Below are 27,888 nucleotides of genomic sequence, written 5' to 3' on the forward strand. Positions count from 1 at the left end.
CATTTTTGTAACTGTGAAGCACGAGTCATAGTTGGGTGGTGTGCAGATTAGATTGTTCACCATAGTGTGAAATTGTTTAGGTTTGCATTTCTTAAAACACTGTCTGAAACTATTGCGCAGTGTACAAGCCAAGTCATTGATACTAGTTATATGGCGCAAATTTAAGTAAGGTTATGACGGCGCTTGACAGGTCGTTGTCACGTGACGTGGCATCGACTCGTATCGGAGTCTGGACCAGAGGCTCGGAGGGAGGTGTCATCCAGTGTGCAAACAGACAAGCTGCAGGGAATTACTCAGAAGCTAACAGCAGCTTGCCAGCTTCTTTTAACAATCAAAACAACACTCTGGGATATGCATTTAATTTCATAATATTTCATGCCATGAAATGAAGAGAAGATGGGGGCCAAAGAGTCAAGGATCGGTTTCCTCTCTTATGACGAGGCCATCAAAAGAGGTATCCAGCCATAATGTTATGATAACGCTAGCTAGCTAACACTAGCTAGGGTTAGCTAATTATGACCATAGCAGGCTTAACATTAGCAATGTTACCCTTGACTGAAATCAAGGATATAACAGTAACCAGAAATTAAACAGCTGCTCTGTTATGTCAACAAGATTGTGATACAGTTGAAACTAGAATCTCTGAATGTCTGGTTAAATAGGGTGAGTTAACGTTAATGCAACAAAGGCACAATGATGGTTAGCCTGACAAGACTGTCGCTCGCTAGCTGTCTGCTGGATGTGAGAAAATGAATAGCCTCAATCTCCGATTGTCCCCACCGACATTTGTTCATGCAGCTTAATGTGTTATCCTGCAGCTTAACTGGCCCAAAGAGTTCTCGCAAGCGACTGTTAATCAGCGCACAGGTTGCAGAGCAATCATGGTTGCTGTTCAAGTAACGTCAGTACGCAAGCTAATGATGGCTAACCGGCTAATGCTATACTTGCATGCTAACATTACAGTGCTAAACTGTAAAAGGATAGTAAACCTTGGCTGCTACCCTTTTTCTCTATGGCGTTTAGCCTTCCAATTTAGCTTACATTGGCCAGTGTATCTGTTGAACGCTGGGTACGTCAGTCATTAACTAGTCAGATACAGTCTTCATCTCACTTCGAAAACAACTTCAACATGGAAGTATGCAAATAATCTGGTCTACTTAACCTTAGTCTTTATTGCTCATGTTGTTGGTATATCGTTTAACAGCTAACGTTAACTTGCAAATGCCTAAAGCGTTCATCGTATTCGCCTCACTATCGCGTCGTCAACCAGACGTTCAGTTTTATTGGTTGTGCATATCATATGCCTCATATGCCTATAACTCTTCACCATGGTCTATTTCTCCGGTGTTGTGGTATGAAATGCTGTTTGTAGCTAATGTTAGATGTTCCACACGTCATGTGGTACTACAAGACCTGCCAACTTGCGCAATCGAATTCAGTAAAAAAAAAGGACCTCTCATCATACCGAAACATCCCTTTAAGTGTTAACCTCTTGGGACTTTTTATGAACGTATGAAGGTTTCACCTCCTTCCATTTGCCCGAGCAGTTTTTCTAGATGTACTTCTAATGCAGACTTTGACTTCAGATTAATTTCTGTACTGTCGTAAGTGCTTGTAAGTGCTATTTTTTTGCATTGGCAGGTGAGTGGGGTTGAAACTGCCACGTTTATCTACATTCTTGAATAGTCCTTAAATTATACGTGACTTCTCACAGTCTAGGCAACTAACCACGGTTTTGACACTACCTTAGGCTTCCTGCAGTGTTTTAGCCTCCTGCTTTAACTTTTGTTCTTTTTTTTTTTAACAATCTCACACACACACGCACACCCCCATACACTCACTCACTCACTCACACTCATTTACTCTGTCTTTTTCACCCTACAGTCACTGATGTGGAACTCAAACGGCTGAGAGATGCCTTCAGGAGGACCAGTGGTTTATCCTACTACATGAACCAGCAATGCTTCTTCAAGGAGGTGCTGGGGGATATGGTGCCCCCTCGGGTGGCCGAGGTGAGCCTGTTTGTTTCCAGTGATAAACCAGTCCATGCAAGCTATGGAGCTGGCAAACTGCATTTCTCCCATCTGTAATGTTGAGTTATTGTGTGTGTGTGTGTGTGTGGCTCTTGGGTCTCCTGGAATGTGCCTTGGCAGGTTTCTGCATGTTTTAATTGTATTGTAGCTTTAGCTTCCCACGGATTTCAGGGAAACGGTCAGCCCTGATTGTGAAGTCTTGAGGTGGCAGTGTTTTGCCCTGTATGACCTTTTCCGTTGCCAGTTTCTGTAGGGTCATGTTTGTATCCTGCTGCATGCTTAATAGGGCCAAGTGGTTACATTTGAGTTAGTTACACCTGGTTTGCCCATGCATTGGCTTATTGGAGCACTGTGCACTGCATTCTTAACACATATGCATAGTATAAACTCACACAAACATGGCCAATGTCCAATTTCATTGTCATGAAAGACCACTGTTACAACTCATTCTAATTACTCAAAAGAAGGCGGAGATGGTTTAAATACTAACCAGGGCTATTCTCAGGGGACATGAAAAGAGTGTCCTGGAGATGGTGGAAGAGTTAAATGTTGAGCTCCAGCGGTTTTGTCAAAAAATGTGATCTGTGGTGTTTGTTTAAAAAAAATGAATTGTGTTTTGCAAGAAGAGCTTGTGAGGGTGTGGGTGTTTAGCTGCGTTATGGAGACACTGCTCTGGCAGAGTGTTTGGGAGTTTGCACTCTTGTACTGTAGTTTGTGAGGGAGACAGGCCCATGGTGGAATGACCTGGGCTATGTAAAGAAAGTCCACATTATTCAGTCTGCGGATGAATGAATGTTCTGTGCTGGGAAAGCACCCCTCTCATTGGGCTTTCATTTCCAAAAAATGATACCGCTTGTGAGCTCTTCCCAGAAATGGGCTTGCGTCTGAAAACTATACCTCTTTAGAACGCACGCTCACTCAAACACACACACACACAGGCCTTCAATCATTTGCACAAAATACACACACACTCTCTCACACACACACACGCAGACATGCACTCCTTCCTCATTCTCACAAAATACGCACACACACACATAGCCTGATTATGTACAAGTCAAATGCTTACTTGTTATTTCTACAAAACCTCCAAGAAAAGTCGTTGTGGTGTTTCTTTGTGATCACACTTCATGGAAGCAAGGGTTAATAAGACTATAACCATACTATAGCATTGAGGAGGCCTACTTAACAACTGGCCTATATATGAAACAGTCCCCTAGGAGGCCATTTATTAATGTTCAGATGCCATTGGTATATAGCACATAATGAAGAAAACCAGTGAAATTTGCTGTTCTCTTGGAAAGTAAATGAGCACTTTTCCACAGGATGATGAAGAATAATCCCCTTGCAGTAATATTTCTTCCTCAAATAGGGTATCAAAAACGTCTTTTCCAGTTGAGTATGGCTGGGGCAGGAATGATTTTGATTTTCACTTGATTTTGAGAGCAATGTATGAGTAGTTTTAAAACCTTTTACCTTGTTCACACTGTATGATATGGAGTTATAGACATACCGTAAATGGATTTAAAATCTGAGGTGTTTTTTTAGTGGAAATTGTGTTACATCATCTTCAGTGTTATAAGCTTTGAATTAGCTTCGGAATGATCACATTGATGTTTGTGTTGAGCTGTGGTTCTACCCCATTCTTTTTCTCTCAGGTAATCTACAACTCATTTGGAGGGACGTCTAAAGGCCTGCACTTCAACAACCTTATCGTTGGGCTTGTGCTGTTGACGAGGGGGCGGGATGAAGAAAAGACCAAGTGTAAGTCACTGACTCGGGTGTGCTGATCTTATGTTTTTTTGCTCAGGTAGTCCTGAGGTTTATGTGGTTCTTTGTTTTTTTGGTGTTTTGAGTCTGTGGTATTTCAGTCTGTCAAAAAAAAAAACCTGAAAAAGCACAAAGCTGAAAAAAAAACATTACCCACATGTTAATCTCTGAAATACCCATGGACATGTCTCAAATTGCCAGTGTTTCTTGCTAACATGATTACAATATTCAACACATCTCTCTCTCTCTCTCTCTCCATCCCCATCCCCTTCCCTTTCCCCCTCATTCTGCCTCTCCCTCTCTCTGTCCTCTCTCCCCTCCTCTCCTCTCCTCTCCTCTCCTCTCCTCTCCGCCTACAGACATCTTCAGCCTGTTTGCCAGTGAGTCGGGCAGCTATGCCACGCGGGAGGACATAGAGGCCATGCTGCAGGCCGTGGATGGAGAGATCCCTGTTTCCCTCCGCAAGTGTTTCACTGAGGTCAGCTCCTCACCAGTCTGCACCTCCTCACCCTTTACTCCCTGAGGTTCTCGGTGGCCTCTCAGAAATGTTATTATTCCTTACACATATAGAGTACAGTATATAGAGTATTGGTAGAGTATAGACTGTGAACCGCGGTTTATACATTGATTTAGCAAAAATTTCTGCAGCCCTGCGGTTAATACTTGGGTGCATCCTATACAAGGGAATGCATTTTTTCCTGCCTGGTAGTTAGTAACGCGCACAGTAACTCTGCCAAATAAAGCGTGAATGGGTCTCTCTCACTCCCTCTCTCACATAAGAAAAACAGCATCGGATAAATAACACACTTTCATTCACATTCAGCCGTCCATAATAATAAAGTGAGGGGTTGTCGAGTATTCCTACCAGACTGTATTTAACGGGATGTTATGTAGCGTGAACCTCCGCAAGAGGTGTGCAAGATCTCATGCCAGTTAACTTGGCTACAAACTATCCTAGCTATCTCTAGCTTAACAGTTCCCATCTTAACAGTTCATAGTTGCTGGTGTGTGTAATATGAACTCATTTTTAATATGAAGTAAATATGAACTCATGTAAATATGAAGTAAATATGAACTCATGTTAATATGAAGTAAATATGAACTCATGTTAATATGAAGCTGCACAGAGGGCTTCTACCCATCATAGCTTTTTAACTATCCTAGCTATCTCTAGCTTAGGGAACCATCTTAACAGTTGGCAGCTGCTAGTGTGTGTTAATATGTGTGCGTATGAACTTGTGAATATTAACTCGTTAATAGGCTGCACAGGCACCCTGAAGGTTTCTACCTTTTTCCTATTATAATTTTCTAATTGAATAAACTGCAGTTTATACACTGGTTTGTTTTATAAAAATACAGAAAATACTGTAATGCAGTTTATATATGGTGCGGTTAATAGTCGGAAAAATACGACAGAGTTATCACCTTTCACTGGAGTGCCTGTGGCGATCTTCTGTAGTCTGGCAGGAGACCAGGCTTAAGCCCTAGCCCTGGATGTTCGGAATGTTTCAGATGATGAGGAAACATGGGCGGTGCCTGTACTGTGTTGTGTGTTGTTTTCAATGGAATCTACTATCTGCGGTAGATTTCTGAAACGTGTCTCTTGTGGATACGGTGGCCCTACAGTATTCAGCATTGTCATGTCACATCACGTCTTCACACTGACACACCTCTGCGTGGGTGAACCCTGAAGCAAAGATTTCACCATGATAGTTTCATCACAAGACAAACAATAAAGCAGTAGTATTTGTACTACTGCAATATTTTGACTATAATTAAGTTGTAGCCACTGGTTAAAACCAGCCCACTGGTATTTCAGGGGTATTTATGTCTCTGAGCACCACACACACACACACACACACACACTCAATCCGTGAGCCACATATCCTTCTCTTATCTTAGCAGTCTCTTGTCAATGTTTGGCACCTGGGTATTACGCAATCAAAATGGGGCATTAAGAATCTGATTGTAATGCTGATTTGTTATGGTATTATTTCTTTCTGACAACGGCATTTATATTGACTGTATTATGTTTCCTTATCACAGTTTACCATCATATACTGGTATACTGTTACATGTGAAACATCTCCAACTTGCGTTATTACGTCTTGACTGCAAGCCATGCTAATGCAGTTGGTTCAAGTCTTAATGAACACACTTAATGAAAACAGAACTTGGGAATAAAACTCTGATTTATAAGTATGTTACACACACAAGGAATTTGGAGCAGTGAATACTCACATACTAGGGGCAGTTAGCAGCCGCAGTGCCTGGGGAGTAGTTGGAGGTTAGCTGTCAAGAGAACTGCAGCCGTGGGTGTCGAGGGAAGGGAAATCACTGTTCATTCACTCTCCCCACCCACATTCCTTCCTGCCGGTTCAGGGAATCAAACCGGGGACCTTCCGGTCTCAAGACCGTGTTATTGTGAATTCGTTACACATTTTGAAACTAAAATCTTCTACAGGGTTCTGTAATGATTTGTGATTTTTCTTGTTCAGGGGGAGAAGGTGAATTATGAGAAGTTTAAGAGCTGGATCCTGCAGAATAAGGATGCTTTCACATTCTCCCGCTGGCTTCTCTCAAGTGGCGTGTGTGTCACCCTGACCGACGACAGTGACACACCCACCTTCTACCAGACGCTGGCCGGAGTGACCCACTGTAAGTCCTCAAGGCTAAAATCTCTATTTAGCAAGTGTGTGTGTGTGTGGGCACTTGAAACGTCTATGTAATTTAGGCGAATTACGTGTGTGTGTGTGTGTGTGTGTGTGCGCGCCTTCGCCAGAATGTTTTAATCTAGTTTGACAGAAAATCATGTTCATACATTTTGAGGTCTTTACCATTACCCCATTACACTTACCATGCATATCAGCGTCACACTCGCTGCTGAGAACAACCCCACAGTTAACCCCTGCAGTTTGCAGTCAACACAGTGGACAACCACACCACCTCCATCTGGGCCTCTGACACTTTTTCAGGGAAGGGAACTATGTTACCACAACATGCTCTGTTTATGTGTCAGGCTCGTTTAAAGGGTAAACCACAGCACTTCCTACTGTTGCTTTGGGCTGTTCACGGGCTGGCATGGGTGTTTTGAGTTCAGCACCTCAACTCAGTGTTGTAGTGAGCACTGCAGTTCCACAGTTCCACAGTTCACATGAAGAAAGCAAGGAGGAGAAAGCAGTTTACAACTAATGAACACTCTTTCAATGGTAAGAGTTGTAATAATTCAAGCTGGATCTAGGTCGTCCTCACTAGTGGTTTGTGTAAGCCATCTGGGCTTGCTAGTTGAACCTGAGTGTGGGATGTAAGATGAATGAACAACGTCATTCTCGATCTTAATAGATTAGTTACGTCCCCGAACCTGAAACTTTCCAGCAGCAGCCATGGAAACTCTGTGAATGTAGGTTAAAGACATGAGGTTTGTTCGTAGGCGGAGTAGGTTTGTTTACTGGTGAGACTTGTAGAGCGTTTCACCCACTTAAACATCCCTTGTGGAACCCTGACAAAGTATCACCAATATGATTCTAGTGCAGATATTTTTTTGTATAATGGGTGTTGTGTTGATATATTGCAATTTCCTTTTTAAATGTAATTGATGTCCTCAACACCCTCCATACAGCTGGCTAAAAATCAGTTGTTGTCAGTTTGAGTGTTTTCATAGTCCTTTTCATTAATATGCAATGCAGCCTTTTTCTTCTTCTGTGCATCTTCCTGATGTCTGAGTCCATCCCTTGTGGTTTCTTAGTGGAGGAGGCAGACATCATTGACCTTGAGAAGCGGTACTGGCTGCTGAAGGCTCAGTCGAGGACGGGCCGCTTTGACCTGGAGACCTTCGTGCCTCTGGTCTCGCCCCCCATTCACACATCACTGAGTGAAGGTAATGAAACACTGTGTCTCACTGCTGTCTGTCTCACTGCCCTCTCATTTAGGGTCCAGGTCTGTTGGCTCAGTCATGTGTGTTTGTTATGTAGCATTATGAACTCCTACCCTGTTATTATTGTTGTGCTAAATGGTCACGCTCAACGCTCCTTAACCTGTGCTTCAGGATTTAGATACAGTTGTAATTTATTCATTTGTTCTTATCGTTACCTTTGCAGGGCCATCTTATGACAGTAGGACTATATACTGTGTGTAGGGTGGGATGAGGTTAAGGGGTAGAGTAGGATAGTATTACATAAACCTAAATCCAGCCCTAAGGGTTGATGTACATCTAAAAAGTAGAGCTGTGAAAAATAACGCGTTAATGCGTTATGATTAAATTACAGGATTAATTAGTAAATTTTTTTAACGCATTTAACGCATGCGCAAAATGACCTTCCAAATATACCCACAATTCTGCCCAATCTGCATTAGTCGCCGCTGTAATGGGAAGTTCGTGTTTCAAAAAAACAAAGATGGAACATTCAATAAAACCAAAGTGATATGCACACTCTGCGGGAAGACGTTATCGTTTCACCGTAGCAATAACTACCACCTCAACGCGATGCATGCGTTGGTCGGCGAGGGGAGTTAAAGTGGAATGCGCCAAACCACCCTCACTGAACAACGTAGGCCTCTCATTAAGTGTGCCTGTGACAAGTTGACTAGCACAGTTGCCAAATGGATTGCAAAAAGCTGTAGACCGATTAATATTGTTGAGGACGAGGGGTTCACCGAAGTTGTCCGAGTGGCAACGGGGGATTCGAGTATCAAAGCACCGCAAAGTTGCACAATAATGACAAAAATCCACGAGCTGTATGAAGCTGAAAAGAAAAAAAAGGAAAATGACTTGGCTGCTATGAAACATCAGGCGCTGACAGGGGATCACTGGACTTCTGTGAGTAACGATAACTACCTGGGTGTAACTGCACATCTAATCACCGACGAATGCAAGTTAAAGTCGTTTACACTAACGTGCATGAAAACAGAGGAGCTCCACTTTGCAGAGGCATGTACACAACAGTTCCAAACTGTTGCAAGCAACTGGGCAATTGAAGACAAAACGACCACTATAGGGATAGACAGTGCACGTAATATGATAGCCGCGGCTAGACTACTGTAAAAGGGCATTTAGAGGCATTAGATTGTGTCATGGTGTGGTTAATGGTTGTTTGACAAAAAAGAGAAACATTTTCAAACATCCTATAAAAACAATGGCTAAGAAGCCCAAATCATTTCTGTTTGATTTAAAAAGAAAAGAAAAATGTTTTATTCAACCATACAATGGCTAAGAAGCCCAAATTCTGTTTAGGATGAAGATTATATTAATGTTCCATATGGAATAGCAAAGATAACTGCTAAAGAACTGCTCAGTTACAGCACCATTGGTTTTTTTTTACGAATAATAAAAAGAAAACATGTTAAATGTATATATCTGTCTTTTGTCATAAATCTTTTTGTTCTCACAAAAACATACAGAGAAAATATGTGATTAATCATGATTAATCCACAGAAACCTGTGATTAATCTGATTAAAATGTTTTATCATTTCACAGCCCTACTAAAAAGGTAGCTGGTTAAAAAAAGTAGAGTAAGAGCAGTTTGATCTATCCAGTGGTTTGCTGTTTTGAGCCCATACTGTCTCCCTCTTTGGTTGCAGGCTTGTTCCATGCCTTTGATGAGAACAGGGATAATCACATCGACTTCAAGGAGATCTCATGTGGTCTGTCAGCCTGCTGTAGGGGCCCACGCGCTGAGAGGCAGAAGTGTAAGCTAACATCACTGCAGCGCTAACATCACACAATGCTTATATAACAACAAGCAGCCCAAAAAAAGTAACTTCTCAGCACATTTTCCCTCCTTGTTCCCTGTAGACCTTTTGTTCTAATTTTGTTGTTCTCTGTTTTTTTTTGTGGTTACACCAACCTCCCCCCTCCCCAGTTTGCTTCAAAGTGTTTGATGTGGATCGAGACGGGGTGTTGTCTCGAGAGGAGATCCGAGAGATGGTGGCTGCACTGCTGGAGGTGTGGAAGGACAACCGCACCGACTTCATTCCAGTAAGAGCACAGCTATCCTCCAGCTGTAGATGACCCTGGTCTTGTTTACACTTTGACATTATTGCACGGTATGTTTTAGACAAAGCTCAAATTTATGGATTCACTTTATTTCACTTTTTGCAGGAGCTGAGCATCAGTGTGACTGACATCGTGGAGGACATTTTGAAAACACACGACACAACCAAAGTATGGATTCACCACATTTTACTTTTATTTTTATTGTTTATACTAGCCAATGCTATTTTTTGCTGAATTGTTCCCAATAAATAGGGCTAGTATTTGTGCTAAATTATGTTTTTAATGCGATTATCTGGTCCTTGTGCTTTGCTCTGCAGCAGGGTCATCTGTCTCTGGAGGACTATCAGATCTGGAGTGTGCAGAGTGCCCTGGCCGACGAGTTCCTCAACCTGCTGTTTCAGGTAACAATTATTACTACCAACTGAATTCAGTTTAATGCCCCTACTTTTTATGTATATGTCATTAGTTACTACATACTTGAAATGCACAATTGGCTGGTGACAGCCGCAACACACACACATCCGTAAAGGCCCTCCTTCACAGTACAACATGCGCTGTCTGTAACGGCTAAACACAACAACATGACTGCCCAACCATAGAACCTAAGCAGCAGGATACAGCAACAACAAAGCTGCTTGCGTGAGCATTTCACTGGGGTTTTCAAGCAGGCACCTCCCTTCATCAGTGTTTCGTTGAAGTAGGCCCACAACACCTCCAGAAGGCTCAACAGTGGTGTCTGGCGTCCAAGAGCATGCCACTACCAGTGACCACAACAGATACACCTCTAGACCTCGACAAGATTTCACGTATCTCAGTTTTAGTTCAGGTTAACTCCCGACTCCAAGTGGTCTGCGAGCGCCTCAGCCAGAACCACTGGCTCAAGTTTTCAGCAGCCTCCGACAGCTTGGCTACAAAGCCTCTAAACACTTATCTCCACTGGTTTTGTGTGTGCTTGTCAACCTCGTTACCTTGCCTCTGCTACCAGTTCCATTTCTTTAGCTTCTTCCTGTAAAATATAACTCTACTAAGTAAACGTTCATATTCTGCAAGTGTTCAACTGAAGTCACGTTTCCTCAGGTGTGCCATATAGTCCTGGGGTTGCGGCCCGCTTCTCCTGAGGAGGAGGGACAGATCATCAGGTGAGTCTTCTTCTCGTTGGGCTCTACAAACGTATCCACTTACGAGTGAGAGAAAACAGAGGGTAGTGCTGATGTTCCAGTATCTACCATAAACGTTTCAGTTTCAACACTGGCCGCCTGGTTACACACAATGGCCAACATTTTGGTTGAACCTGCAGATGCACGGCCTGCGTAATTTACACTTGATTAAATACTGCCTCAAGGGAAATCTTATAAAAGCATTATATAACTTACAGCAGCTATTGTGTACTGGTGGATAAAAAACCTCTGATTTGACTGTGTTTTTGCAGAGGCTGGCTGGAGAGAGAGAGCAGACATGGGCTGCAGCCAGGAGACTACTGGTTTCTCATCGCCACACTGTGGTGGCAGCAGTGGAAAGACTATGTCAAATATGTGAGTCGCAAGCTTTCAATTTCATAATACCGTTATGGGGATAAATGAAATATTCCTTATTATATATTCTAAATTAGCTTCATACCCAAAATGCCTTGTTGTAAAACTTGTGTGTGTGTGTGTTGGGTTGTGTGTGTGTGGTTTCCCAGGACAGTAAAGCGATCGTGATGGAGCAGCCGTCTGTGTTTGGGACCGGTCGGAGCCCAGTGGGGTCGGGTTCGGGGGGGATTGCTCACACCCCTGACGCGGGGGATGGGGGGATGGCCAACTCTCACTCCTCATCGGAGGAGAAATTCTCTGACAACATCTCCAGCGCCTCAGAGGCCTCAGAGACCACCAGTGGGAGTGAGTACACCAGAGATACAGCTGCATAGATGGGCCATGGTGAATAGGCCTGAGTCTCAGAGACCACCGGTGGGAGTGAGTACACCAGAGATACAGCTGCATAGATGGGCCATGGTGAATAGGCCTGACTCTCAGAGACCACCGGTGGGAGTGAGTACACCAGAGATACAGCTGCATAGATGGATCATGGTGAATAGGCCTGAGTTGGTGCAGGGGTATGGGCCTGACATAAAGATTTGGTGATTTGGTCATGGAAACTAACCCTACCATAGTACTAGTAGTGTAGTATAATAGTTTTCTAATTTCTAATAGGTCTATGAAGAACAGTCAGATGTGGTTTGTGCAGACTTGTGTGCAGGTCATGCAGTAATGTGCATGTCCCTTTTTGAATCAGGGTTTGAAAAAAATGTAACTAATTGATCAGGTAGGCTTACGTCTGTATTTATACTCTGTAATGAACAGATTCCCAAATGCATCAGTAAATCGAAACAATTTGTGTGTAAAACCCTCCATTGTTTTGGGTGGTATAGCCAGTGTATGTGTTCTTATCAGCTACTCTGAGCTGTGGTCTGACGGCTCGTCCTTTCCCCTCAGGTCTTCTGCCCTCCAGCTCCACGGCGACAGACATCTGCTTCGCGCGGCAGACGGACACCTCAGACACAGACAGCCAGAGTTTCCTGGGGACCGATGGGAATGTGTCGGCACAGAGACCCGGCGCCATCGACAACCAAACACTCGTTACCTCAGAGCCCCTTAAGGTAGGACCCGCCCATCAGTTACCATTGCTTTGTTTTTACTGTTGTTTTTCGCGCGTGCGTGCGTGCGTGCGTGCGTGCGTGCGTGCGTGCGTGCGTGTGTGTGTGTGTGTGTGTCTGTCCTCTTTTGGGAGAAGGTGGGTTTTCTTTTCCTTTTCCCAGAGCTGCTCCTGAAAGTCTCTCCTTTGTTCTCTTGCCCAGGCTCCCACGCTGACCATGGAAGGAGGGCTGCTGAGGCGCTCCCCCAGGCTGCGCCACGGGCAGGACTTTGAGGTTGTGCCCGAGCCCGTGTGGAGGGCGCTGTACCACTGGTATGGAGCCAACCTTAGCCTACCTCGGCCGGTACGTGACTTCGCGCCTCTCCATTGTATCATTGTTAGAAGGGTGGCCCAGCCTGGTTCAGTTACAGCACAGTCCCATTGTTGTAGTGAGAGGATTCTGAGCCTGTAAATTATTTTTTTTGTCTCTGTTTTTATGGGTTTTTTTGCTCTCTTTATATCTCTCCTTTCTCTCTCTCTCTCTCTGTCTGCTTTCTCATCTCCACGTCTCTGTCTCTCATGACCTCATATGCAGGTGGTCAGACAGGCGGATATGGAGCGTGCGGAGCTAGAGCTCTTCCCCAGACACCTGCTCTTCCTGAGGCAGCAGCCTCCTCCGCGCACCCCCCAGTCCAACGGCTGGGCCAACATGGGTAAGGGGACATCCGTGGAAGCATGGCATAGCATGTAGGCAAAGACCAAGAGTAGAGGTGTAGCATTGCATTGTTTTGACAGTTATCTACTTCATCAACATCCAACCAACCGGGGCTGTAGTAAGAGAAGTAGCGTAGATGACAGGATACTCTATGGTTATGCTATTTGGGTTAATGGTCGTAGGCTTGAGGAGAATCTAGGTCAGGGATGTCAAACTCATTTTCACCCTGGGCCACAACAGCATTATGGTTGCCTTCAAAGGGCGGGTTGTAACTGTAAGAGTAGGGTTATGCTAGTTGGGTAAGTCATCATAGGCTTGAGGAGACTCTATGGTTATGCTAGTTGGGTTAGTGATCATAGGCTTGAAGAGACTCTATGGTTATGCTAGTTGGGTTAGTGATCATAGGCTTGCGGAGACTCTGTGGTTATGCTAGTTGGGTTAATGGTCATAGGCTTGAGGAGACTCTGTGGTTATGCTAGTTGGGTTAGTGATCATAGGCTTGAGGAGATTCTATGGTTATGCTAGTTGGCTTAGTGATCATAGGCTTGAGGAGACTCTATGGTTATGCTAGTTGGCTTAGTGATCATAGGCTTGAGGAGACTCTATGGTTATGCTAGTTGGGTTAGTGATCATAGGCTTGCGGAGACTTTATGGTTATGCTAGTTGGGTTAATGGTCATAGGCTTGAGGAGACTCTATGGTTATGCTAGTTGGCTTAGTGATCATAGGCTTGCAGTGCACATTTACATGCAGGTTCTGTCCACTACTTTAAACAGCTGTGAGAGGCAATTAAATTCACTAGCTGAGTAGCTGTTAGTCTTGCTAATGACTTTCCACAGTTGCACAGGGAGTTTACAACTTTCGTTCCACAAGAGCCGGCGAGATTGTCTACATAAATGAATAACTCTTTTGGGGGCCCAAACCTGCTCCGTGGCAACTCAGAATCCAATTTGAACCCACAACGTATTCACTGTCACTCTCAAATTGTACAAAATAAATCCGTTTTAGAGCTGAAGGCCCGTGACATTCAGCGGCTATCTCTGCATCTCTTTCTTTCACTCGCCCAGCAGCAGCCTTTTTTCAGTTCCCCTCTTCCTTGCGCTCTTCAAATGCCTCTTCAAGGTCGTAAATTAATGTCACAAGACTGTGGTTACCTGGGCTAAGGGGGACTTTTATCCCAGTCATGTGAGGTCATTTTAGTGTCTCGCCACAGAGGCAGGCCGTCCGCACGATCCGAGACAATTGTGTTATAAGGCCAGCGACAAAATTTGGGAAGGGGATTATTCCCCTGGAATACTGAATCAGATGTAAATGACTAGCTTTTTATTTCAATGGTGGGAACTTGGAACTTGAAGCCCAAAAGATTCTGGCTCTTTGGGCTGGTCCTGCTACATTCTGTAGTAAAACAGGTCTTAACAATGGAGACAGTCATTCTGTTGATTATATTTGGTACTTGAGAGTCTTTTATACATTTGGCACCCAAAACCTGATACTTGTGACAGAACTGCTTTTCATAATTGCCAGGCTGAAACAAGCACACACCAACTAGCGCATTCTGCATTAAATAAATGTTGATTTGCAAGCTCAAATGTTGCCCCCCCCCCCCCCCCTCCTCCTCCTGTGCAGGTAACATGCCCTCTCCCAGTGCCCCTCTGAAGCGAGTGCTGGTCTACACAGGCTGCTTCAGTAGAGTGGGTTCCATCAAAGACATCCATGAGTATCTGTCCCAGAGGCTCCGCATCAAAGAGGAGGACATGAGGCTTTGGCTGTACAACAACGAGGTGACTGGAAAGCAATGACATCTGACACAATGAAAGTCTGAAGTGAAATGATGCAATGACATAAAAACTGATAACACATGAGTACACATGATTTCATAAAATTGACAATCCCAAACTAAATGATACTATTACATTTTAAAATATAATTTTATAATAATTATAATTACATATTAAAATTGATAATGACCTGTTCTAGTAAACGGTAGAGGCTACGCGTGTCAACGGTGCGTACGCACACATAATCGCGCTGAGACCTTTTCTACATGTAAAGTGGCATTCATGAACATACACTTGCTGGGAAAACATGCGTTCATCTGCACATGGTCTAGAGGTGGCGTTAGCATAATATTTATAACTTGCGACACCAAGAGGAACTAACAGTGATGCATGTAGGCTAAACGGTCAATGCGGTCAACAATTCTCACGCACGTATTGTTAACTGTTTAGGCCTCAACACTCAACGTAGCTAGCATGCCAGTTGCGTCGGAAGTGACCACCCAGTTGACTTTGAGGTGTATTAAACAGTAGGTATTAAAATGCGTTTTGCAGCAATGTCAGGTTTGCACACTGTAATGTGCACGATAGACTGATAGACATATTGCAATATAGGCACCTAGAGAGGATGATCAGTTTTGGTTATTGAAAAAAACTTTAAAATCAGTAACCAAAGTATTTGAGACTCCACCATGAGACTTGCAAACTTTTTAGCTCAATGGCCTGGATGATATATTCATTCTTTGGTAAAGCAGAGAATTGGAGAAAAAACAAGAAGTGAATACATAAATACACGTGTAAATATATTCATTTACATGTAGCACATGTATATTTTGTCTTTTAGCACAGGGGTGTCAAACTCCCTAACACTGCAGGCTGCTTCAACAAATTTCTAGTTTGTCAACTAAAAACACCCATACATAGAAATTGGATACATTCCATCGTTGACACACCTCATCTAACCATGACATTCCTGTCCACAGAACTTTCTCACCCTTCTGGATGATGAGGACCACTCTCTGGATGACTTGAAGATTCCAGATGAACAATACATGGTTATAGAAGGTATGCCTTTCTTCCCACTGGGTTCCGATTAGTACTATGAAATTGCTCTCTCACTGTCCAGTGTCCTCTGTACTAAATGTCTCTGTCTTTACCGTTGTGTCTCAGTGCGGAACAAGGACATGAGCTGGCCCGAGGAGATGTCCTTCCTAGCCAACAGCAGCAGGATGAGCAGACACAAAGGTACGCCAGTGTGGGCACTGACAATCCCCTTACTGAAGTAAAGGCCATGTGTGAAGTTTTCCAAGGGTGGAACGTTTTTTGGTCCTCCCATTTGATTGATTGAACCATCTGAATGTCTTAATAGGCCAGATGGAGAGAGAGAAACTGTGGATGAAATCAATTGGCTTAAGTCAAGTGGGAAAACAGAAGCATGGGAGGATCTTTTAGGTGTTTTCCATTGTTTTTCTTTTTCTCTGGTGTGCATGAGTTTAACCAGATGCTTGTTTTTGTTCTAGTAGTTCCTACTGAAAAGGGGGCAACTGGGCTCAGTAACCTTGGCAACACGTGCTTCATGAACTCAAGCATCCAGTGTGTGAGCAACACTAAGCCCCTCACCGAATACTTTACCTCAGGACGACACCTCTACGAGCTCAACAGGTGTGTGTGTGTGTGTGTGTGTGTGTGTGTGTGTGTGTGTGTGTGTGTGTGTGTGTGGGCAACTGTGTGAGGATGTGTCCTTATGGAATTTAAGTTTTTGTGTGTGTGTGTGTGTGCGCTTACATCTGTGTGCGTGTATGTCTATCCACGATATATCATTAAGATGCGTCTAACTTGAACATGACCAACAGCAGTACTGGACTCTTAAGCAGTGTTCTCTCCAACCCAGGATCAATCCGATCGGGATGCGGGGTCATATGGCCAAATGCTATGGTGATCTGATGCAGGAGCTGTGGAGCGGCACCCAGAAAAGCGTGGCACCTCTTAAACTCAGGGTATGTTCACTGCAGTGGTGCCAACAAGTGTGCAGCATGGTAACCTCAGGGCCCATTGCCAATGGTTCAGCCAACTAGGAGATGTTTAGTTATAATTGAAGTTTGGATAGGTTGATTGTCAATCAGAAACTATGCCAGACTGGGGCCACATATCAAATGACAAAGGTTTAGTTACCCAAGTTAAGTATTTGATTCAAGGCTGACACTGTTGATTTAGTGTGAATGACGGATGTGAACAAGGGTGTACTCTTCCCCATTCTAAATGGCCAAGTTCATTGTCACCCTCTTACTCTCTTTACCTCTCTTAAGCTCTGGGAGTTTGGGTCATCAACAAGAATTCTCTTTTTTTGAGGGCTATTTTCTTTCAAGTACATTCCAGGAATAGTCAAGGTCAACAACAATCTCTCTCTCTCCATCCCCTTTGTTAAACGTCTCTCTCTTTCTGTGTGACCGTAGTGGACGATAGCAAAGTACGCGCCGCGGTTCAACGGCTTCCAGCAGCAGGACTCCCAGGAGCTGCTGGCCTTCCTGCTTGATGGTCTCCATGAGGACCTGAACCGCGTCCACGAGAAGCCCTACGTAGAGTTGAAGGACAGCGATGGGCGACCCGACTGGGAGGTGGCGTCTGAGGTCAGAGTTCTCCACTAGTACAGCATTCACACATACGCACACTCATACATACACATACTCATACATACACATACACGCACAGTAAGCCACATACCATACACACCTACTCTCTGTCCAACACACACACACACACACACACACACACACACACACACACACACACACACACACACACACACACACACAGACACACAAACACAATCTCCGATTACAGAAGAATACGTTCAATTTGCAACATTCACACGTGCATCCACACAGGCTGTGTGTAGCAAACACAACATGCGCACACACACACACACACACACACACACACACACACAAGTCTACACAAAAAAAAACTCTTCCATTGCAGACAGAATTGTTTAACCCCCAGTTTTCTCTCTGATGAATATGAAATGGAAGGTTGCGTCTGACAGAATGATGAGGCCCAGAATACACACCATACACTGGGAAACAGTCAATAACAAACACACGTGTTGTCTTCGTTTTTTGCTCTTTATCGATTGCACAGAATAAGCAGGCTGCAGCAACTGATACACAGCCTGAAATGGTTAACTATTCAAAATGTTGTAAAACCACTTCACCCTTTTCCTTCAGAGGAATGTGAAGAGGTCTGAAGTAGCCTCAGGCATGTGGTCTAGAAACCAAACGTGAATGGGTCCATCTGTGTCACTTCAACTTGTGACCTGCAGAGATCCAATTTAGGGTTGTATATTTACTACTGCCCCTATTTATATTATCGAGTGTGGACAAGAATTACTCTTGCCACTTTTAAGAGGTGAAATTCCCCAGATCCAAATTAAATCACCATTCTAGGGTACATTTCCCGTATAAGGACAAAGATTAGCATTGAACTAACATGGTACGATACATCGGTAAAATACATCTGAAGTACATCTGGTATATGTAAGTTTGAACTATGTTAGTAGTGATAGTAGATGATGGTAGTTTGAACTAACTTAATGACGTAGTGTAGCACGTGGTAATAGCACGTGGTAATTACAGGTTCAACTTGGGACCAGCCAAGTAATTCTTTAGTGTGCATAATTCTCAGTCTAATCTTCTGTTACTAGGTCTCTGTAAAGCATAGACCATATTCCATCCCTACAACGTGAGGATATTAATATAATAGGCTACATGTTGTCGACTGACTGAGCAGAGGTGCAGCATCTCGCATTATTGTCTGCAGGTCGCATTATTGTCTGCAGGTTGCATTATTTTCTGCAGGTGTTTGAATTCACCTCACATGCTCTTTTCTACAAGTAGGCCTTTTAATCATGTATTTTTTTCTTAAGGCAATTATAAGTAGGGTTGGATGGTGGTACAGTGTATAATATCACCAACATTGTGGGACTGCTCTTATCTATGAAATGAGAAATTCTGGTGGACTGTGGCATGAGACATTTAGGGTAACAGTTTCTGTGCTGGCTGTGTGCTCAGGCGTGGGAGAATCACCTGAGGAGGAACCGTTCTATCGTGGTGGACTTGTTCCATGGTCAACTACGCTCCCAGGTCAAGTGTAAGACCTGCGGCCACGTCAGCGCTCGCTTCGATCCCTTCAACTTCCTCTCGTTGCCCCTGCCTATGGACAACTCCATGCACTTAGAGATTATAGGTAGGCATTTCTCTTGTGTGTCAGTCAAATGTGCGTGTCAGTCAAATGTACGTGTGAGTCAAATGTACGTGTGAGTCATATGTGCTTGTATATGTGTGTGTGTGTGTGTGTTGGGGGCTTGGGTGTTTGCCGGCATTTTTATATATGTAGTCCAACTGGGTTATATATAGAAAGTGAATGGATTGAGTAATTATAATTTTTACCATGATTAAGAAAATACAGATTACACACATAATCCCTGGATAAGTGATCAAATGAGAGTACTTACCTGCCCTGAGCGGTCTGATGTGTGTTGTGTTGTATTGTATTGTATTGTATTGTATTGTATTGTATTGTGTTGTTTGTGTGTGTCGCTCAGTGATCCGTCTGGACGGCTCCACGCCGGTGCGGTATGGCCTCCGGCTGAATGTGGATGAGAAGTACACCGGTCTCAAGAGGCTCCTGAGCAAGCTGTGCAGCCTCAGGCCTGAGCAGATTCTGCTGGCTGAGGTCCACTCATCCAACATTAAGGTACAAAGAAAAAATGCCACAAAGCCTTGTCACGCTGCATATCTGTGTGTGTGTATCTGTATATAGAAACAATATAGTGTTTTCAATGATCCTACCTTGGCTGTACCATCAGTAGGAAGGCCAACAGAGGTGTGTGTGTGTGTGTGTGTGTGTGTGTGTGTGTGTGTGTGTGTGTGTGTGTGTGTGTGTGTGTCTGTGTGAATACTTCTGCATGAGTTTTTTTTTTAATGTTACAGTATCAGCTGTATGGTCAGTATGGGGTGAAGGTCATGCCTATGCTCCTGCTTCATTTAGAACTTTCCACTGGACAACCAGAAACTGCGGCGTGCAGTGACCGGGTTCCTGTGTGCGTTTGAGATCCCCGTGCCAGGTTCCCCCTCATCAGCCGTCTCTACTCCCGTAGAGAACTGTGATGGTGAGGGAAAAACTCATTCATATTATTAATTTATCACGGGGAAAGTCTGCTTTCCGCCTCCCTAGATTACCCTGCGAACCCCTTTCCTGCGTAAGAAGGGAATTTTCATGATGCTTCATATTTTCTCCACCGTGATCTACACCGACACCCTGGTGTTTGTAACACGATGGCTAAATAGGTAGTTTGAGTAACCAAAAGGAGAGGACAGGATGTACTCCCACTCAAATATTAAAAGAGTTTGTTGCTGTGCTATAAATAAACTGATGTCTAAATATACCTAGCCTAAATGCTGAAGTTTACCTGGGTCAACCTGTTCTGTTGACATTCTTTTTATATATCTTTATATATTTGAATTTAAGAATTAGAATAAGAATAAGAATAATGGAACAGCAGCATTGTGTAACCACATAAAACCAATACAGTTTCTCTGCCTGACTCCATACAGTCATATGGAGTCAGTCTCTCTCTCTCTCTCTTTCTCTCTCTGTGACACAATCAAACCAGAACAAACTTTCTGTAGCACGCCAGCAAAGAAAGTATGTATTTCTATAAGAAATGGAAGAAGATTGGCTGTAACCTTCAACAGAATAAAATACCTCCTACAGGGAGAAGCACATGTGTTCAGACACACACTGGACATGGAGATGTACTTGATTGTATCAAATGGTTTTATTTCTCCCTGTTCTGCCTGCAGAGGTGCCAGTTCTGCCAAATGGAAACGCCATCATGGTGGGGAACAGCTCCCACCTCAAGCTGGATCTGATGCCAAAGGGGATGCCCAGCACCGTGGTACCCTGTGGCACAGAGACCAGCCCTGCCAATGGCATGCCCAATGGCCACGAGATGCCACCTATCGATAGCCCATTCACTGGCTACATCATCGCCATCCATAGGAAAATGGTGAGAACTGCATCGCGTTTCCGTGACTGTACACAGATCAATGATAAAAGACACTTTAAATACAGTGCAAGTTGTTTCGATTTCCTTTTTGTAAAACAAATGATCTGTGTAGTAACGAGTTTGTATAGTAGTTTGTGGGTTCTGTATAAACATAAGTAATACATCTGTAATGTAATGCCATTATAATGATTGTGAATGTGACGTGAAGATCCTTTTGCTCTTTCGACTCACAGATGCGGGCAGAGTTGTACTTCCTGTCGTCCCAGAAGAACAGGCCCAGTCTGTTTGGCATGCCACTGATCGTGCCGTGCACGGTGCACACCCGGGCGCGGGACCTCTACGACGCCGTGTGGACTCAGGTGTCCCGCCTGGCCAGCCCCCTCCCCCCACAGGAGGCCAGTAACCATGCACAGGACTGGTCAGTGCTCCCGATGTCTCAGTCACTTGTACAGCACTTATAGGTTTCCTTTTATACTGGCATCCATTCATTTAGCAGACACTCTCCAAAGTGATTTACTGGAACTGTTTTCTTTTATTGTTATGTGTTGTCCCTTGAAGACAAACTTCTGACTGATGCGTTATTAGCACGTTGCTGTCAGTTGGTGTCGTTCTTTCCTGCTACTGGCCCGAGAAGCCATTTCAGTTCAGTTACGTCAGTTGTTATGTTGTGTCTGTTGCCGTGGCGAGACATCACTGCTGTTGTGCTGTCACTGTGGTTCTTGGGGTTCTCTTACGGAGTAGGAACTGAGTAGTTCACTCTGACTGGTGCCTCCTGTGCTCTTATCCTGCAGTGACGACAGCATGGGCTACCAGTACCCCTTTACCCTGCGCGTGGTGCAGAAGGATGGCAACTCCTGTGCCTGGTGCCCCTGGTACAGGTGAGAACTCCCACAGTCATACACATTAGGGCTCAGGATTCAATAAGGAACACAGTTGGAGGCTTGATACAGGCCAACAAATCCTAATCAAATAAAGGACTTGCAAAGTTCAACACTGGAAAGAATCATTGCTGAATAGCAAATAAGAGATGTGTGGCGTGTGGGGCATTTTTCAGACTGATGTCAATTGTGAACGTTATTCTGTTATTTTTGGGATACATATTTAGAGTAAAAGACCATTTAATTTATGCTGTTGAGTGCTTAGTGCAGTCAGTGTTGATTACTGCCCATAGTGATCGGTTCATTGATCTGATGGCTCAGTGTGAAGGATCATGGTCTGTGTGTGTGTGTGTGTGTGTGTGTGTGTGCGACAGGTTCTGCCGAGGCTGTGCCATTGAGTGCAGTGATGAGCCGGCCACGGTGGGGAACGCCTACATCGCCGTGGACTGGGACCCTACAGCCCTGCACCTCCGCTACCAGACCTCACAGGAGAGGGTGAGACTCAGATCACTAGTTCATTTTTTTAAAAAAATTTTTATTTTTTTTATTAAAGATTTGTTTTTGGGCTTTTGGCCTTTAATCGATAGGTCAGTGAAGGTTTGGACAGGAAATGAGATGGAGAGAAGAGGTGGGGAGTGGGATCAGGAAATGACAGCGGGTCAGATTCGAACCTGTGTCCCCGTGGGCGTTCACGCCCGTATATGGTCGGGGCTACTGCTTGCGCCACAGTGCCCCCCACTAGTTCAGTTTTATGCAGTACGTTCTTCTCCTGATGTAAAGATGTCCTCCTCAGAGAAACATCAAGGATCCTTGATGTCCTTGTGTCTTTTCCTAGAGTTTTTCAACAGCGTTTATATGGTATGTGAATTATTGTATGTCACAAGCAGAGTGTATTTTACGAGCCATTATCTTGAATCCACTGTGTGTGTGTGTGTGTGTGTGTGTGTGTGTGTGTGTGTGTGTGTGTGTGCAGATGGTAGAGGAGCATGTGAGTGTGGAGCTGAGCCGGCGGGCCCAGGCTGAGCCCATCAGTCTGGACAGCTGTCTGCGGGCCTTCACCAGCGAGGAGGAGCTGGGCGAGGACGAGCTCTACTACTGCTCCAAGTGCAAGACCCACCGGCTGGCCACCAAGAAGCTGGACCTCTGGAGGCTGCCCCCCATCCTGGTGAGAGACGGTTCAATGGATTAATCTGCAGCATTTGACCTTAGCTGTAAACAACATTAGATGCTTTCCATAGTCCTTCATTAAACACGTCACAAAAGACTGACACATTTAGACACACACAAGATTTTGTCCAGACTCTTGAGGCACCACTTGTTAAGTTTTAAAAGCATACCTATGTCTATAATTTGCAGATAGTCAAATAATCAACTTTCCCTTGTTCCTGTTTTGCAGATTGTCCATTTGAAAAGGTTCCAGTTTGTGAACGGGCGGTGGATAAAGTCTCAGAAGATCGTGAAGTTCCCCAGGGAGAATTTTGACCCCAGCGCCTTCCTTACACCAAGGGAGGCGGAGCAAGAAGGTTCCAGTGACGAGCTACGGGACCTGGGGGCGGGGCCAAAGTCTGGGAGTGGAGATGGTGCTAACTCCTCCTCCACGGCCAGTGACATGAAAGGTCAGACTCTGCAGAGACGCCTCCAGTTCCACTTCTGTCGTTGTTCTCTTCAGTGCTGATACCTCAGAGAACATGGTGTCAGCAAAGAAGCTTTAGGAGCTAATTTGAAATAATCGAGCATAGGGTGATCTTAATATTTTGTGTGTGAAAAAAGATATCATAGGGCATATCCATCTTAGCGCAGAACTAGTACACCTAAGACCAAACCTTCTCTTGTCATTATTAGCATTAAATGTCATTAGTACATCTGAGCAGTTGATCTGACCGAATGGTACCTCTCCCCCCTCCAGAGTCTCCTGGTGTGGCGCGCACCCCTAGTGGGCCCTTGAGTAGGGAGGGCAGCCCGAGTGACAGCCCCAAGCGCGACGGGCGGCGGCACGGACGCGTCTTTCCCCCACAGCTGGACGTGCGGCTGCAGCTTTCCCTCAGCAAGGAGAGCCTGGACAGTGGCCGCGAGAGCCCCATGGACCTGGAGCCCAACGCCACAGCTGCCACCTCTGGAGGCGCGGGAGGAGGAGGAGGAGAACTGACAAGGGTGGATGCGGACGCGGAGGGCGTGGGGGGGCTGGACTCGGCTCTGGGGGAGGACGCAGGCAGCAGGGACTGTGATAACACCATGTCCATGTCGGAGCTGGAGAGCAATGGCTGCACGGAGGACAGCATGGATTTGGAAGCCTTGCAGGACCAGCGCGACCGGGGTTGTTTGGACCCCATGTATGACCTGTATGCAATATCAGTGAGTGCAGCTTTAATTTGTCCTGTATGCAATATCAGTGAGTACAGATTTACACTGTTCTGTATGCAATATCAGTGAGTGCAGCTTTAATTTGTCCTGTATGCAGTATCAGTGAGTGCAGCTTTAATTTGTCCTGTATGCAGTATCAGTGAGTACAGATTTAAACTGGTCTGTATGCAGTATCAGTGAGTACAGATTTAAACTGTTTTTGCAGTGTCAGTGAGTACAGATTTAAACTGGTCTGTATGCAGTGTCAGTGAGTACAGATTTAAACTGGTCTGTATGCAGTGTCAGTGAGTATTGCTTTAACCCATCATAACTTTTAGTGGTTGGATAAGTGAATATATTGTCATTGTGACAATATCCAGAAGTCCGTCTGTGGTTAGACTGTGGTCACACTGACACAGTAAGTGTCCACAGATCAGGCTGGCAAGGGATCAATATGACAGTCAGCAGAGATAAAATACTATTGTTTGTACTAACTTTGGCCCTGAATGACTGAGTAGAATAATTAATGAAAGGTATCTGACTGATCTGGTTCATGTGTGTGTGTTCTCAGTGTCACTCAGGAATTCTGGGAGGAGGCCACTATGTGACATATGCCAAAAACCCAAACAGAAAATGGTACTGCTACAATGACAGCAGCTGCAAGGTAAATCAGCTTTGTCCCATTCAAATATTATTCGTTTTTGGCATAGGCTTCGTCCTTCTTGTGGGATTTGATGATATAGATCTTGTTTACTCTTCAGTTTGCGCTAATCCTCTCTCCTACATCTTTCCCTTCCTCCCTCTCTCCATCCCTCTTCCTTACTCCCGTGCTACTCTCGCTCTGTCTTCCCTCACTGGTCTGAAGGAGTTGAGCTCGGACGAGATAGACACGGACTCCGCTTACATCCTCTTCTACGAGCAGCAAGGCCTGGACAGGTCCCTCTTCATGCCAAAGACGGAGGGCAAAAAGATGGCCGACACCAGCAGCATGGATGAGGACTTTGAGATGGACTACAAGAAGTACTGCGTCCTTCAGTGAGCTCGTTCGGGCTTTCTTGCTGGACGCCTATGGACCTTTGGGGGTTACGTCGGGTGGAGGAGGGCGTACTGATGTCCACACAGCTGTCGAGGTCTCTCAGATTGAGAGGGAAATTCATTACTGAAATCGTCACAGATGTCTCTCTGTGCTGTGTTTCATGTCTGTGTCGTCATTGTTGCTTTCCTTTTGTTCATTTGTTCATTGTGGCCCCAGAAGGTTTTTTTTTAGTTTTTTTTTTCACCTAAATGTATTAATGTAGTTTGGTTTGTGTTGCCAGTTTGCGGCACTGTCCGTTGATTTCAAGCCCAAATGAATCAAGAGAGAGTAAGTGTGCTCATTGCCAATGTCTTAACACTAAGAAAAGGTTTTTTTTTTATGACAAGATTTATGCTGGATATGTTTGTGGTCTTGAGGCCGAGCCAGGCGTCTGATCCATCTCCATTTATGAGGACAGAGAGGAACACATCAGCATTTTATGTCCTCTGTGTATGAAATGGTACTTTTTTTTTAATTATTATTATTATTATTATTGCTGGACGTTTTATGGTATTGAATGTCACCGTTCCCGAGAAATCGGAAACTGTACCATCAGGGAAGAAGTGCACATGTCAGTTGGTGCCATGCTTGGATCCATCGTTACAAATTTATTTCCAGAAGCTTCTTTTGTAATATCAAATACTCTCTTAGACTATGATCGAGCCTGATGAAACTAGACGCTCGTATCCCTCGGAGATAAGAGATAACGCACCTTTGGAGTGGGGTTGGAGGGAGGGGGGGGTGGGGTGGGGTGGGATGTTGGATGTTTCCCTGTGATGTCACACTAGTCCAGTTAGCCTGTGCCAATAAGATTTTGTAGCCCAAACCTGACCTGTTACTTTGTTCTTCCAGAGTGGGAGACATGAAGAATTACTGAGTGGTTTTACTGAACTGTGTGGATAAAGCCAACCCAGATTTGGCTGAGACGACACATGCTTATAACCTTAGTGCTATCTATTGGTGTTTATGTCCCATGGAGAATAAGCTTTGTATTATGGTATTGGCCTTGATATGGTACAGAAGATAGTCTCAACTGTTACAGACATGATTAGTCCCTTATTCAGTACGTTGTACTGTTACCAACCTTCCCATGTGTTTGTGAAATGTTTGCCATGCTTACAATGTGTGGGGGAATTGTCTTTGACCACTGAATCTAGTCAGAAAGTAATTTGTTGTCATTTGTAGGTAAGACTTCATACTGGCTGTTATTCTAGATTCAGCTTCTCAAATTTCATCAGGGTTTTTTCTTTCTTTTTTCTTTGTCATGACACAGCACTTTTCATTATCAGCAGACTATTCATGCATGATAATCGACTACTGAAACATTTGTCTTTGTTATTTTTTTTAAAATAATTTACATTTTGAGTTAATAATTTAATGTATGTTGTTTTGTAAAGTTTTGTTTAAAAAAAAAAAAAACGAAAACCTGACGCTTACTTTGCACTGACCCCAGAGGTGTTGAACAAGGTGTACATAGAGACTTGGCAAATTAATGTATGTGAACATGAACTGTTGAGAGATGAGCTGTACTGTATATGAGTGACGCTGTACCTGTAACTATTAAAGCTTGTACAAAGGCTGAAGCAACACACACTTTCGCCTCTGTCGTGTTTAACTTGTGGAATCACTGTCCCTCTCATTTGTCCCTTTAGTCATTTTTAAACATGACGTGTTGTGGACCTGAACAATGTTATATAGTATAGAGCTGTACCGATACAACTATGTATCCTTAGATAGCAATACTATCTATCACCAGTGGTGGAGGAAGTACTGAAGTTTAGTACTTAAGTACAAGTACCCAGGAAAATAAAAGTAAAAGTACTACATCAACAATCCTACTTAAGTAAAAGTAAAAAGTACTTACTTTTAAATTTACTTTAAGTATTAAAAGTAAAAGTACTCACGCAATGGGTTGTCTCTCAATGTCTAGGCTGTGCCATTTTGATAAAGAAATAGCTACAGGTAATACATGCCTCTACAGATGTCACTACTAGTAATAATTATAAGCAACAACATTTGTTAATTGGAAAGGTTGGTGTACTTATTTTGCCTACCATCTGTAATACTGTTCACACTATATCTTACAATTCTGCGGATGACAAGTTATCTACCAGGGATTATTTGCAAAGTTAATACCATTAAGCCAAACCAATAAAGACACCATGTGATATATTTAAATATTTTGTTTAATTGTAAACGTGTAAAAAAGGGAAACATGGAACATGAAAAACAAATGTAATTGTAAAACTGGACAGAACAAGTCACGCTAACTTGACGTAGCTAACCTACCAGCTTTATCTTACCAATACATTAAATATATAATGAAGATACAATCATGTTTTTTTATGCTATTGCTGTATGTCAACATGCATTTCGCTAGATAACATTATAATATCATGTCAGTAAACGAATTAAATACATATATCAGTAAGGGACATTAACTTAGCATAGCAATCACTCTGCTTACCTCGATATGCTACTTTACATTTGAGGGCGAATTATTGAAGGCTAGCAACTCCTTTTTTTGAGGGAGACAGGAAACGCATTGAAACCTCCAGGAGTCAGTCTTGGGGCCTTCGAACTCTAACATATCTTTTAAATAGGGCCAAGGGTGGCTCATATCTGAGGGCTCC

At 43.9% G+C, this 27,888-nt stretch overlaps 1 protein-coding gene across 2 annotated transcripts; it reads left to right on the forward strand.

The window, feature by feature from the left end:
* Window positions 1-202: 202 nt before the first annotated feature.
* On the forward strand, window positions 203-26,846 carry LOC105901058 (ubiquitin carboxyl-terminal hydrolase 32-like). 2 transcript variants are annotated; one of them, XM_031571816.2, is made up of 34 exons: window positions 203-454; window positions 1,885-2,012; window positions 3,692-3,797; window positions 4,163-4,281; window positions 6,302-6,461; window positions 7,549-7,680; window positions 9,382-9,489; window positions 9,663-9,778; window positions 9,902-9,964; window positions 10,114-10,197; window positions 10,874-10,935; window positions 11,226-11,328; window positions 11,478-11,673; window positions 12,268-12,431; window positions 12,630-12,770; window positions 13,002-13,119; window positions 14,747-14,901; window positions 15,879-15,960; window positions 16,066-16,140; window positions 16,416-16,557; window positions 16,787-16,892; window positions 17,349-17,522; window positions 18,963-19,137; window positions 19,496-19,647; window positions 19,942-20,062; window positions 20,757-20,962; window positions 21,196-21,380; window positions 21,754-21,840; window positions 22,215-22,335; window positions 22,814-23,005; window positions 23,237-23,456; window positions 23,747-24,192; window positions 24,752-24,844; window positions 25,046-26,846. In XM_031571816.2, the coding sequence occupies exons 1-34, from the start codon at window positions 397-399 to the stop codon at window positions 25,217-25,219; spliced, it is 4,764 nt and encodes a 1,587-aa protein (XP_031427676.1). In that variant the 5' UTR covers window positions 203-396; the 3' UTR covers window positions 25,220-26,846. The 2 variants fall into 2 exon arrangements, with proteins under 2 accessions (XP_031427676.1, XP_012683909.1); XM_012828455.3 differs by having other exon boundaries at window positions 16,419-16,557.
* Window positions 26,847-27,888: the final 1,042 nt, after the last annotated feature.

This window comes from Clupea harengus, chromosome 8, assembly GCF_900700415.2.
Source record: "Clupea harengus chromosome 8, Ch_v2.0.2, whole genome shotgun sequence".
NCBI classification, from domain to species: domain Eukaryota; kingdom Metazoa; phylum Chordata; class Actinopteri; order Clupeiformes; family Clupeidae; genus Clupea; species Clupea harengus.